The sequence below is a fragment of the Dryobates pubescens genome, chromosome 32 (genome assembly GCF_014839835.1).
Source record: "Dryobates pubescens isolate bDryPub1 chromosome 32, bDryPub1.pri, whole genome shotgun sequence".
Lineage (NCBI taxonomy): Eukaryota > Metazoa > Chordata > Aves > Piciformes > Picidae > Dryobates > Dryobates pubescens.
In genome coordinates, this window is record NC_071643.1 from 3,034,973 (window position 1) to 3,048,216 (window position 13,244).

Here is a 13,244-nt window from a genome sequence, read left to right on the forward strand (position 1 = left end):
TAATGATTTTAAGCAACAGTCATCTTGGAGCTGTTACCTCACTGAAATAAAACTGATTTCTGAAATTAATAAGGCCTCTAAAATGTGCAAGTCTCTATTTGGACCTGTTATATATGCTGGAGTTTATACTATTAGCACATATATTAAGAAATAAAACCTATTTAAGCTAAACTTTTCAAACCAGTTAGAAACAATCTTAGCTTCTCTAGGTTTAGAAAAATTATCTAATGAACCTGAAACTTTCTTGTTTACACCTTATGGACTCTAAACATGCTGCAATTTTAAACCAGGTTTTCAGCTGAAATTCGGGATGTTGCCTGCTGCCACTAAATGTTTTTGAACCTGATATTTTGTTTGAATGAAACAGAAAGTGTTGGCAAAAAATAAAGGAACATTTTTTTTTTTTGCCTCTTTGCCTTGATAAAATCATCTGGCCTTTTTGTTGGTTGTTTGGTGAGGTTCCACACTGCAAGGAAATGTATTTTTAACTTAAATTGACTTTTTGTCCACACATTCTAGCAAGGGTGTAAATTGCTGAGTTTAGGGCTAGTCAAAACAGTGGGAAATGTACATTCAATTAAAAATTGGATTAATAAAGTGGCAGTTTATATAGCCTTTGGAGGAGCTGTTTTAAAAGGCAGATTTTTTTTTATACATAGACCTTTTTTCTTGTGTTTATAATAAGCAGATTAAAAAAAAAGTGTTCTTTGGTTTCTCTATTATTTTTTTTCAACAACATCTTGGGGATAACTGTGTGATCCAAACCACTTCTGCCTACACCAGATACCAGCTTGCTTATGCTCTTGGGAGTTATTCTGGGGAAGTGGCAGGCCAGTTTAAGCCTTTTCAAAAAGCAGGCATCAATTTGAGCTTTTTTAAGTATAGCACCGGCTTTGGTTTAGGTGCTGCTTCGTAGGTAAACTTGAGATCTCTGAAGCTGATGAAGGTCACTTTTATCATATCTTTAATGTTTTGCTTTTTTGTCTGCTGCAGTTTCTCTTTAGAAGCACTCAGCTAAAAGTAATGCTTTTTCTTAGTGCTAAAAGAGGAGGTTTAGCATGCAAGCAGCAGTGAAGGCAGTCAGGGCTTCCTAATCTGAAATTTCAAGTGTGGAATAGCACAACCACTTGAAATTTGCAGGAGGTCTTTTCCTTTGTGATTTGACGCAGTGGTAAAGAGAACAAATGAAAATATTTGCAAGGCAATCACTTGTATTAGAGGTGAGAGAGGCATAATATGAAGGCCATCCAATTTAAATGATTTGGGCTGTTTTTTCCCCCATTTGTCAAGGTGGTGTTTTTTTTAGTGTTTTCTTTTTTTTCCCCCATTATGCAGTTTTAAGATATTTCTTCCCTCCTATTAGATCCCAGAGTGCAGTTGACTTACAACATGCACATTACAAACCTATGCTTAATTGTGAAACATGAGGTAAACCTGTGCTGTAGTAATTTGGTTTTTGGCTTTATTTTTCCTCCAAACAGGATGGAGATGATTATGAAGTCATTCCTGACAGCAAATTTTGTGTATCTAGAAGTGCCCATAAAGATAATTCCTCTGTCTACTACATCAATGGGAAGAAAGCAACATTCAAAGATGTTGGTCTTCTCCTTCGAAGCCATGGAATTGATCTGGATCATAACAGATTCTTAATTTTGCAGGTTGGTGGATGAATAAACCCAATTTTAGGTCAAGCTTTATTTCCAGTTTTTATGGCTATCAGAAATGCTGCCTAGGTGTTTTTTTTCAGGCCCGGTTTTGAGGCCTTAAAGTCCTCTAGCAGCACATCATGGTTTGCATGCTCTGGTAAAGATGCGAATCATTATTTGCTGCTTTAGAAATTTAAGGAAGAGAAGCAGCTGAAGAGAACTAACAAATTTTTCTGTCTTCCCCACATGTGGATGAGTAGAAAGAAGAGCTGTCGTACTTGTTCCGCCCTAGCAGCACGTAAATATTGGTGTAGTAAAATCAACCTTAAACCCCAATATTATTGTGCTGCTTAAGCGTGGCAGGGATTCATCGCCTGGCATGTCCAAGATAAAAATGCATCAATGGTAACTGAAACTAGTAATGATTCTGCTTGGAAGCTAACTTTATCTGTGCTCTCATGTATAGGCATGGTTTTACTGGAGGGGTATGTATGTAGAGAAGAAAAGTTAAAAATGAACTGCATGAAAATGGAGTGCAAGAAACACATGGAGTGTACTCTGTTTACCCTCAGGAGAATGGCAGGTTTTTAGACAACTCAGGCTACATTTTTTAAAGCTACATTTTACCACCCATACTGTAGAAATAATCATCATCATCATCACATTTGTCAATAGAATATCACTTATGTTCACATTTCACCTTCAAATTAGAAAGTTTGCTATTTAAAAGACTGGCTGAAGACAAGCATGTCATTTCCCCCCTTTCCCCCCCCCCCCCGATTTTTAAATAGTAATGAGGAATTTTGCTATGTGCCAAACACTTAAAGTTTAAATTGAATTCAAGTACTTGATGGAAGTATTTAAATTTTAATTCAGCTGTGGTACCTTTATCTGCAGTTCCCTGTAATTATTTCACCAGGTCCCACATTTACTCTGAAGGATCACGGCCTAGAAAATTAGTGAGCAGTAAGAGGCTCCCTAGGCCTGAAATTTTTCAATAAGGTTTATTTTAGGCCTGTTTCTGTCAAAGGAGCTTCCAGTTCCCCCTCTAAAAAAATAATAAGTTCTAGCTAGGTCGCTGGGCTTGCTTCACTTCCTCCACCCTTCTCATGCAGCCCTTTTTTACAGTTACACCCACAAAAAGAGGATATGTCTCTTCTAAACTCCCCATGCCAGCTAATTATTCCCTCCAGCACTTTCTTCCTGTATTTTCTGTTTTGTGATGGAGTGAGAGGTACCTGCAAGATCACAACTGTACTAAATACTTGGGTTGTTTTTTTCTATGCAGCTGTTGTGAAGTATTTTAGCACCGTTTCTAAAAGGGAGAGAATACAGAGTCAAAGATTAAGTGAAGTAGAAATTATGCTGCAGAGATATCTAAAGCTTAGTGTTAAGAGACTTTTTTTTGCCTCTGGGAGGAGGAGAAGGGAAAATTTGGGAGCAAGTATTGCTAAGCTTTTTACATTTTACTTCCCTCCCCCAGTCTGATTTGATTTCTTCTCCCATTAATTATTTCCCATGAAGTTATCAGCGAGGAGAGCGTGGCTTTTCCTCAAAGCCTGAATCTCCACCTGTGCAGTGGAAAAGAAAGAGGGGGGTAAACCCAAAATTCAGGCTTAAAAGCAGTGCTTCTCACCATTTTTTGCATTTTTGTTTGTTTGTTTCTCCCAGACTCTTCGTGGCTAATGGATTATTATGAAGGGCAGAGGAAACTGCTGAGATTTTCTGTCCTTGTGTACTCTTTCTCCTTGCACAGAAGGTTTTGTGCCTTTTTTTGAAGTGAAATCTACTGATTTGCTGATTCACAGTTGAGGATTTTTCCAGTTGGGAAATGCAGCAATTTTTTAAATTATTTTTATTTTAATTTTTATTTTTTAATTATATTTTTTTTCTTCTCCTATAATGACAGTGGAACTTCACAAACCCAAATCCTAAAAATTACAGTTAGAAATAAATGCAGCCAGGTCAGAAGGCTCAGGCTGTGAACTACAATCACAAGGACTGCCTTTTTATTTTTTTTTTTTTTCCCCCCCTTACATTTTTCCCATCAAGGATGTATCCCAAGGATTGCCCCCCTTTTTCCCCTTACTCTTTCCTAATTAAGTTATTTTAAAGTGGAGAGATTAGTAACAAGCTTGGTTAGCTTTTCTGTTGTTAGAACTATACTGACCCAGGCTCCCCAAAGTTGTAACTACCTAGCAACTAATTTTCTCATTTAAACTAGGTTCTGAAACTCTTTGATTGTTGACTGTATCCATAGGGTGTAGTTAAGGTGTTTCCCTTCTACCACAGATTTTGAGTAAAAAAACCTGTTAATTAAGGATTATCAAACAGTGTGACAGAATATTCATTAGGCAGTAGTAAAGAAAGGCTGCAAGAAGATGCTTTACATGCAGTAACAGATCCTTTAGGTTCTTGATTAGATTGGATTAGGTGTTTGATTTAGCTGATTATATGCTAGCATATTTAGCATTGCTCCATGCAAAATATTTGCTTTTTAGAAGAGGGTTTTATATTTTTGGCATTATCTCCCTCTTTTCCCCTCTCTATTTTCCAGTCTTTTTCTGACACAGCAGATTTTGGGAGCCACTTAGGGTAGAATTTGGAAGCTTAGGTCAGGCTGGATGCTGTAAAAGTTGGATAGGGCATGATACAGGTGCTGATGCCATGCTGCAAGCCGAAGTCCAGCTACTCATGACCTCTGTGAGGAGAGTTACAAAAAACACCTGTGGAGAAACAGAGTATGTCAGTGAGTAATGTGCAAGTGTTATGAGTAGCTGTAGAAGTGTTACAACCTCTGTGCCTGAACCAGCTGATTGAAAAAGACCTTGTTTAAAAATGGTTGCCAACCTTTAACAGGAGAAGTGATCCTTAAGTTCTAATGCTATGTATTTTATGTTCATAATCACTTGCTCTGTTTTTAGTGTGTTAGGAATAGGCAAACTGCCACAGCCTGACACATCAGTAGGAAAAAACTCACTGTGGTGCTTAAAAGCATGCTGAGTGCTGTGGTAACATCTTGCTGCTGTTTGTCTCTTCCACACCTAATGCCCCAGCCTCAGTAATGTGTGTACTTGTGAAGAGCAACAAATAAAACTGCTTAGTTGTTCTTTGAGGCTTGGGATGTCAATGTAGCTGCTCCCAGCATGGTGGGGAGTTGGACTGAACCTCTGGAGATCATCCAGCCCAACCCCCTGCTAAAGCACAGGCCCATACACAGAACGTGTGTGAGTTCAGTGCTCTGCCTGGCCAGGGCAAGGCTCGGGAGAGGTAAGTATGTTTGCTCAGTAGTGACTCCTCTGAGCACCTTAACCTTGAGGGCAAAAAAAAATAAATCTCAGCCTGGTTTGCCTCTGAAGAATGACTGAAAAGGGGGAGCACTGAAGGACTGTCAGTCTTGGACATGAATGGCAGGGTGGGATGCCTGGGGAGCAAAGCAAACTGGCTGTGGACAGCAACAATTAATGGCTACTGAAACTAGCTTTTCAGTCTGTCAAGGTAAGAGACAAACTTTTTAAAGGCAGTGGAATTTCCTAGCTAATTCCATTCAACAGCTTTGCAAGTGGGTGTTGTAAAAGCAGTAAGGAAGGGCACAAAACTTCAGGTAGATTTTTTGTACTAAAATACAGTATCATGGGAGCAGGCTGCTGTCAGTTGATTTCCATTTGCTTCAGGAACTACTTTCAAACTGAAAGAGGTTTAAGTAAATTTTGTACTAATTACAGTAGTATTTCACTTAAATGTGCTTGATAGACTTAATTAAAACCTTGTCATGTAATATTTCAGCAAGTATAAACAGCTACAGTGATTTATATGCATGTATTTTTCTAACTGACTGGAGCAGCCTTTTGTGAGGTACTAAGTCCCGTCCTGTGGCAAGATTGCTGCCAGAAAGGAAGTTTAGTCAGGTTTTTCACCTGCTGCTTTGTGGAAATAATGGAGGAGTTGCTTTTCCAGTGTGTTGGAGAGGAAATGAGGGAGAGCAGATTTTCTCCTTGCTTTGAGACAAGCCTGAAGTTCCTGATTTGTTGAGCTTTACTTTCCCACTGAGGGACACCAACATGTGAGCTAGAGCACAGAGCATGAGCAGAAAGGCCCTGCTGCCAGCACTGGTGGTGAAGAGAGGCTTGTCTGAGAGGGGTCATGGTCAGCTGAGCTGATAGGAAGAATTCAAAAGTGTGATAATAGGACCAAAACTGGATTCCTTGAAAAAAATCTGCTTAAAAATAGAAGCCTCTCCTGGATTTGTAGGGCATTTTCCCCTTATTTCACTGACTTGGTGCTGAATGTAGATCTGCTTATATGTCTGTGAAGCTTCAAAACGAATTCCCTTCCCTTATCAGAGAGCTTCAGCTTAACATTGGATACTCATCTAATTAATTTTTTTTGTTTGCAAATTGCAGCACAATATTGGAGCCAGTCTTTATTCAACTTTCTGCAGGGAAATATGGAAAGAGGAGACAACCCCATTTCTGAGGGCAGTGTGTAGTGGAGAGAGCTCAATTAAACAGTTTAATTAGGCCATACCAATAATCTGAAGTCAAACACTGTAGGTTGAGCTCGACAATAACTGACTGGGATTCCAGAATTGCTCTAGATTTGCACTCAATTTGTAGTCTTGTATGAAATACAACAATGTCCTTAAGAAAGCTTCTAAAATTAGACAGATGTGCAAACAGCTTGACAAAGGCTACTTTTAAATTGCTTCCAGAATGCAGAGTAGTCATTTTGTGCAAACAACTGCAAGTTGTATAACAGCCTCATTCTAAGTCTTCCCTCATCTGTGGTCAGTAGTGGCCTTGTAGATTTGTCCATGTGATTTTGTTACTACTTTGACTTCCCACCTTACCTTGTAACACTTTCCTTGGAAGGTAGAGGAGGGATTATTTTATACTTTCTTCCCTCCGTATCTGCCACCTAGTAAAGGGCAGAAATAAAGTAGCACTGCAAGCAATAAGAAATAGCAATAATTGACAAGCTGAGACCTTTGGGGTTGTTCAGCCTGGGAAAGAGAGGGCTCCAGGGAGACCTTAGAGCAGCCTTCCAGGATTTCAAGGGGGCTACAGGAAAGTGGGGGAGGGCACATAGTGACAGGGCATGGGGCAGTGGCTTCAAGCTGGAAGGAGGTGAATTTAGATTAGACATTAGGAAGGAATTCTTCCCCAGGAGGGTGATGAGACACTGGAACAGGTTGCCCAGAGATGTTGTGAAGGCTCCAAGCCTGGAAGTGTTCAAGGCCAGGATGAATGGGCCCTTGATCCACCTGGTCTACAGGAAGGTCTCCCTGCCCACAGCAGGGGGATGTGAGAACTGCATGATCTCTAAGGTCCCTCCCAACCCCAGCCAGCCTGCGGTTCTGTGATGGTTTGGATTGAGCAAGGTTTTCTTCAATAGGACAAATATTAATTTGCCTGTGGCTACTGTAATCCTCTGCAGAACTTTGAGTCAGAGGTGGCTGCTGTAACTGCAAGAGCTGCTCTCAGCACTTTGGATGTGCTGGCTACAGCTGGCTTGTTTGCTTCAGGTCACTGCTTAAAGGACAAGTTCCGTTGATCACCTGTTGCATGCGAAGAAAACCCTATTGTTTGAATTTCAGCATGGTAGGAATGTTACTAACAGCTCAAATAGCCCTTCTTTAGGGGGGAGAGGGGGAACAAACATTAATGGGTAAGCCATTTTCAAGTCCAGCGTGTACAAAAAAAGCCAGTTTATAATAATGCTGTCACAAGCATCACGAGACTTCATCTTGCGATTTCTTGACCAAGTGAAACGATGTTCTGGCCACTGTGAATTTGCATATCACTTCCACAGAATCCTGTAAATTAAAAGAGAAACTCTGCAGTTTGCAACTGGGAAATAATTACAGTTGCTAAGTGTAAGTAATAATTTAATAAGCAAATTAAATATGCCTATTGACAGTATGAAGATCTAATAGCAGCCTTCCGGTACCTGAAGGGGGCTACGTGAAGGATGGAGAGAGACTGTTTGCAAAGGCCTGCAGTGATAGGATGAGGGACAGTAGCTTTAAACTAGAGAAGAGCAAATTCAGGTTGGATGTTTGGAACAAGTTTTGCACCATAAGGGTGGTGGAACACTGGAACAGGTTGCCCAGGGAGTTGGTAGGGGCCTCATCCCTGGAGATACTCAAGGCAGGGCTCAACAGGGCTCTAGGCAACCTGATCCTAGTTGAGGTTGTCCCTGCTGACTGCAGAGGGGGTTGGACTGGAGGTCCCTTCCAACACAGACCATTCTGTCAAGTGTGCAGTAGCAGGTGATTTACAGCTTGGTTTTGCAGTACAGCTTGCTGATACCCATCAGGATTTGGATTCAATGATAAAACTTCCTTGCAGGAGTCTTCAGAAAGCCTTAAAAGCTGGCATGTTATCAAACACATGATGTCATTACACCAAAACTAATAAAATATTGTTCTGAATTTAATAAAAAGTCTGTGATTGCTTTCAAAATGCCAAATATTGCAGCCCCTGTAATTATGTCTGAAATTCTGTGGTGGTTCAGTCTAACCCTGAAAGAAAATGACCTGTTGTGACCATAACCCCAGCTGACAGTTTCTCTCCAAGTACAGTAACACTTCTGTTATGAGACATGAAGTAGGAATTGAACAGACTGTGGTAGCTAGGCTCATTTTACTTTTCATTACTCCAAATGCTGGCAGCAAAGGAACTCTGGCTCTCATTTTGTGTAGGTACATAACCACATCTATGTGACCTTTAGGTATCAGGGGCTACATGTCATTCCTTTAACAGCTGTTGGAGAAGAGAAGCCTCCAGAGCAGCCTTCCAGTACTTGAAGGGTGCTGCAAGAAAGTTGGAGTATTGCATCTAGGCAACTTACTTTTTCTCATGAGCAAAACTCAATGTGAAGTGAAATTCAGTCAGTTGTTACGTTGCTCCACTTCTGAATTTGACTGGTGTTGGAAACCTCTGCTACCAAAAACCCCTTCAAAAACTCTACCACAACAACTGCAAGAGAAAATTCCCCTCAAAAACCACCCAGCCTACTCAGTCCTCCTCCCAGTGTGCTGTACATTTCCATCTACTGGATTCCAAGCTACAAAATTCCCTTGTTATAATATGTTTGAACATGCCCATGCTTTAGTGTGCTTCAAGAGTGTTCAGAATGGGTGGACTTTAGCACACAGAAGTTAGTCCAGTTGGTTAGTGTGTAGAATCACACTCATCTATCCCATTCTATTTTAAACCTTTGTGGTTGAGACACTAGAAATTAAGTGACAACCACAAATCCTAGGGAGAAAATTTACCTACTTGCTGGCATAATTACTCTGTGGAACACTACCAAAGTAGATCTGCAGATCACAGGATGGTAGGTGTTGGAAGGGACCTCTGGAGATCATCCAGTCCAACCCTCCCTGCCAAGGCAGGGTCATGTAGAGATGGTCACACAGGAACATGTCTGGGTGGGTTTTGAATGTCTCTAGAGGTGGAGGCTCCACTGCCTCTTCTGGGCAGCCTGCTCCAGTGTTCTGCCACCCTTTAAGAAGTTCCTCAGGTTCAGATGGAACTCCAGTGTTCCAGTTTGTGCCTGTTAGGCCTTGTCCTGCCTCTGGGCATCACTGGAGAAAAAGATGTATAAAGGGTTCCATTGACAAAACTGTTGAAGGGCACTGTCTTCAAGAGTTCCTTTTCCCCACATTTGCAGGGGTGGGAAGAAGCAGTAATTGGTAAGTAAAGGTCTCTGTAGGTTCTCCAGAACCAGCTGTGTGTGATGCAGGAAGGTGCTCGCAACCCAAGTGTTTGCTCATGAATCACATTAAGGTTGCTGTCAGCAGTGTTTCAGTGTCCCAGGCTTTTTGCTAGCCCTGTCTCGTTCCATACCAGAGTTTTACAAAGGAATCTGACAGCTCTGTTCTGAAACTCCCTAATTCCTCTTCCAGACTGAACTGGTATGCACAGCTGAAATTACTGGCATTTGAGGTGTGTTGGGCTGTATTGAGTCTGGTGTGTTACTCCATTCGGACTTCTTAGTGTTTCAGTCCACAGACCCCACTCACAGATTCACAGAATGGTGTGGGTTGGAAGGGACACCTTTCAACTGGACTTGGCTGCTCAAGGCTTCATCCAGCCTGGCCTTGAACACCTCCAGGGAGGGGGCAGCCACAGCCTCCCTGAGCAGCCTGTTCCAGTGTCTCCCCACCCTCCCTGGAAAGAGTTTCTTCCTAATCTCCAGTCTAAATCTTCCCTCAAAGGAAGGTAGCTGGGACAGGATGCTACTGAGCAACAGCAACTATGTGTTACCAAGAGCAAGAAAGAGCAGTTACCTGTAGAGATGAAAAGTAGTGTCCTGATTTAGGTAAGAGTTGCAGAAGGGCAGCTTAATGAGTAGGTCCAAACTTTCCTTTATCAAGCAGTTTGATAACCTCATTTAAAATGCACTTCTAGGTGCATGGGATAAACTCCAGATGAAAAGCCTGCTGCTTTGAGAAGATCAGCTGTTTCAGCAAATAAATGTGTGCTTTTTAGAGACTGTAATGCTAAGAAATGAGGTGATAGAGACTTTAGGGATTTTGTGTTCCCACCTCTGGAGGGCTACACGGGAGGCGAAATTCTTGCCCGTCTCAAATACGCTCTAATGAGATTTTTAGTCTCGTGAAGAATGTGTTTGCAATCTAGAGACTACCATTTGATGCATTCTGCCTATATTCAGTGCTTTAAATGCACAGCATTCCTAAAATTCCTCTGGGGTGCAGGTATAACTTCTACTGAAAAGCACAGAGAGCCTTGACTGGGCAGCCTCGCAGCGTCAAACCAGGAACTGAGCGTGCTAATGGTGTTGCTCTTTCTGCTGGTTCGTGTCTGCAGAAGGGCCTTCAGGATGAGCAGAGGGCTGGAGCTGCTCTGCTCTGGAGACAGCCTGAGAGAGTTGGGGTTGTGCAGTGTGGAGAAAAGAAGGCTCCCAGGAGACCTTCTGGTGGCCTTCCAGGATCTGCAGGGGGCTCCAAGAAAGCTGGGGAGGGACTTTTGAGAGTGTCAGGGAGTGATAGGACTGGGGGGGATGGAGCAAAACTAGAAGTGGGGAGATTGAGCTTGGCTGTTAGGAAGAAGTTGTTGCTCATGAGGGTGGTGAGAGCCTGGCACAGGTTGCCCAGGGAGGTGGTGGCAGCCTCCTGCCTGGAGGTGTTTGCAGCCAGGCTGGCTGTGGCTGTGAGCAACCTGCTGTAGTGTGAGGTGTCCCTGCCCATGGCAGGGGGCTTGGAACTGGCTGAGCCTTGAGGTCCCTTCCAACCCTGACAATTCTAAGATTCATCAGACATCTTCCCAGGCATCCACATTCAGCACTGCACAGGTTTGACCACAGCAGGGAGAGCAAGTCCAGGCTCTCCTGGTTGGTGTGTTGGGTGCTGCTGCTTTACCCCATCCTGACCCTCCTCAAATGAGTTAATGATTTCAAATGGTTATTTTCTCATTGTGAGCCATTCTTACATTAATTTTTGAAGGCTTTTACAACTCTTACTTTAAAATTTTGCTCTTTACTGGAAATTTCAATGTAGAAAGTATCTCAAACTTCATGACACTGAAATAGTTCACCTCAAATGTTCAGCTTTGCGAAGGAAGGTGGAATCTCCAGCTTCCAAATGCCATGAAGTGATTCCTTGTGCTTGTCATGATGGGCAGATGGCTCTTGTCCTTTTTTCATGCCTTGGTAGCCTGCTGTCAAGCAAAGATTCTCATTATTTGCCACAGCAATCAGCTATTGTTATTGCCCAGAAATTTCTCTGCAGATCAGCTTGTAACTAAGCTCAGGTTTCCTGTAGGAACTGTTCTTTAAGTGTATGGTCATTGTTCAGATAGTCACAGAAGGGTTTAGGTTGGAAAGGTCCATCAAGATCCTCCAGTTCCAACCTCTCTGCCATGGGCAGGGACACCTCCCACCAGCCCAGGTTGCTCAAGGCCTCATCCAACCTGGCCTTGAGCACTTCCTCAGAGGGGACAGCCACAGCCTCCCTGGGCAACCTGTTCCAGTGTCAGCATTTGAGTTGACTTACCAGTCCTCTGCCAGCATCCCAGTGATGGCTTTGTCTGATGCAGAAGACTTCACATGCAGTGCAGAGACAAAGTGGGATCACAATTCCATGCAGAGTGCTTCCATGGATTGTGGAGCCTTCCCCAAACCCTTATGGCATATTTGATGCTTTTTCATAGGCTGATTTCTTAACTGCTTGAGGATTTGTTTGTTAGCTGTCTCCCAGTGTCACCAGCATCTTGGGGTTGACATCCATTTTGATTGTCTCCTCAGCTACATAGAGCATACAGTGGGTTTGCTGGGCATTGCTGCCCTTACTCTCATGGATTCATGTCTGGGAACTAGAGGAAAGTAACTGAGGCAAAAAAATTGATAAGTTTTCCTGGTGGTCTGTCCTGAGCATGCCTGAGCATGTTTCCTTTGCAACAAATGCCTGCTTGCAGCCCTCTTAGTTTCACTTTCACAAATGCTGTGTTTTGGAAGAGCTTTTACTAGGAAAACAAAAAAAGAAAAGAGCCAGGATGGGTTTTGTTTGGGTTTTATTTTGGCATAGCTCAAATAATGGGTCAGGGAAGAAGCCCAGCTCAAAAGCTGGGAGCAGATCAGTTCAGTTACCTGGTTCAACAGGAGGCAGAGTTGTAAACTCTGGGTTTCCCCTGTTAATCATTATCACGTCTAATGGCAAGAAGAGCAGGCTCAGCCTTTTTTCAGTCTCCTCCATCCCTTGAAACAGCTGGAAACCTTTTGGTTTCTTAATATGTTAACTATAGGAGTGGGCCAAACAGGTATCTCAATGTATTAAGCTTGGTAAATAGTATTAATCCTCCTATTACCCAACTACTGCTTCTAAGAGTTTTCATTTTCAAGCTTGATAGGAATCCAAGCATTTAAGTGGTCATCACATGAGATGAAGAATGTGTCATTCTAAAGTTGTTTGCCTGTGGTGATTTATTGATGTATGTAGACAAACCAAGCCCTGGTTTCCTAACTAAGGAGGCTGTAGAATTAGCTGCAACTGGATTAAATGTAGTTATTTACTATACTGTTACACATATTGTAGCTAAATTCCATGACCTGGGTGAGCTATGGAGAACCCTCACAGCTGCATCCTCATCCTTTTTAGATGGTTGTGACTCAGAGGTGGTCATTTTAAAAGCTGACTTGTATTCCTCACCCCTCCATAGTTCCTGTGCCTTGTGGTAAATCACAGAACAGATTCATTCTGCTTGGAAAAGATCTTTAAGATCATTCTCCAACCCTAAATCCAGGCAGCAACACTTAACCTGGGGAAACACACAGTGTAGACTGTTCTTAGACTTGATGCTCAGCAGCCTCTAGGGCATTAATTAAATGTCTTCTGTGGGTTTTTTTGTTCCTGGATGCAAGCAGGGGAAATGCAGGAAGAAACAAGCTAGGCCTAGGACAATCCCACAGAAATGTAGGAGGTGACACGCTTTCCTCCCCAGGAACAGGGACTGAGAGGGGTTTGGTGGTGAAGAAACCATAGTTTTGTGGCAAGGGGGCACATGTGTAATTGGAATTGTATGTCATACAATTGCAGTTAGGAAACTCAGTGTTTAGGGGCTTGAGGTGTTCAAG

At 42.4% G+C, this 13,244-nt stretch overlaps 1 protein-coding gene across 1 annotated transcript in view; it reads left to right on the forward strand.

The window, feature by feature from the left end:
• SMC4 (structural maintenance of chromosomes 4) overlaps positions 1-13,244 on the forward strand; it is a 45,362-nt gene that overhangs the window by 3,403 nt on the left and 28,715 nt on the right. The window contains exon 5 of the mRNA XM_009902118.2: positions 1,482-1,658. Coding sequence (XP_009900420.2) covers positions 1,482-1,658 — 177 coding nt within the window. The remainder of the gene's footprint in view (positions 1-1,481; positions 1,659-13,244) is intronic.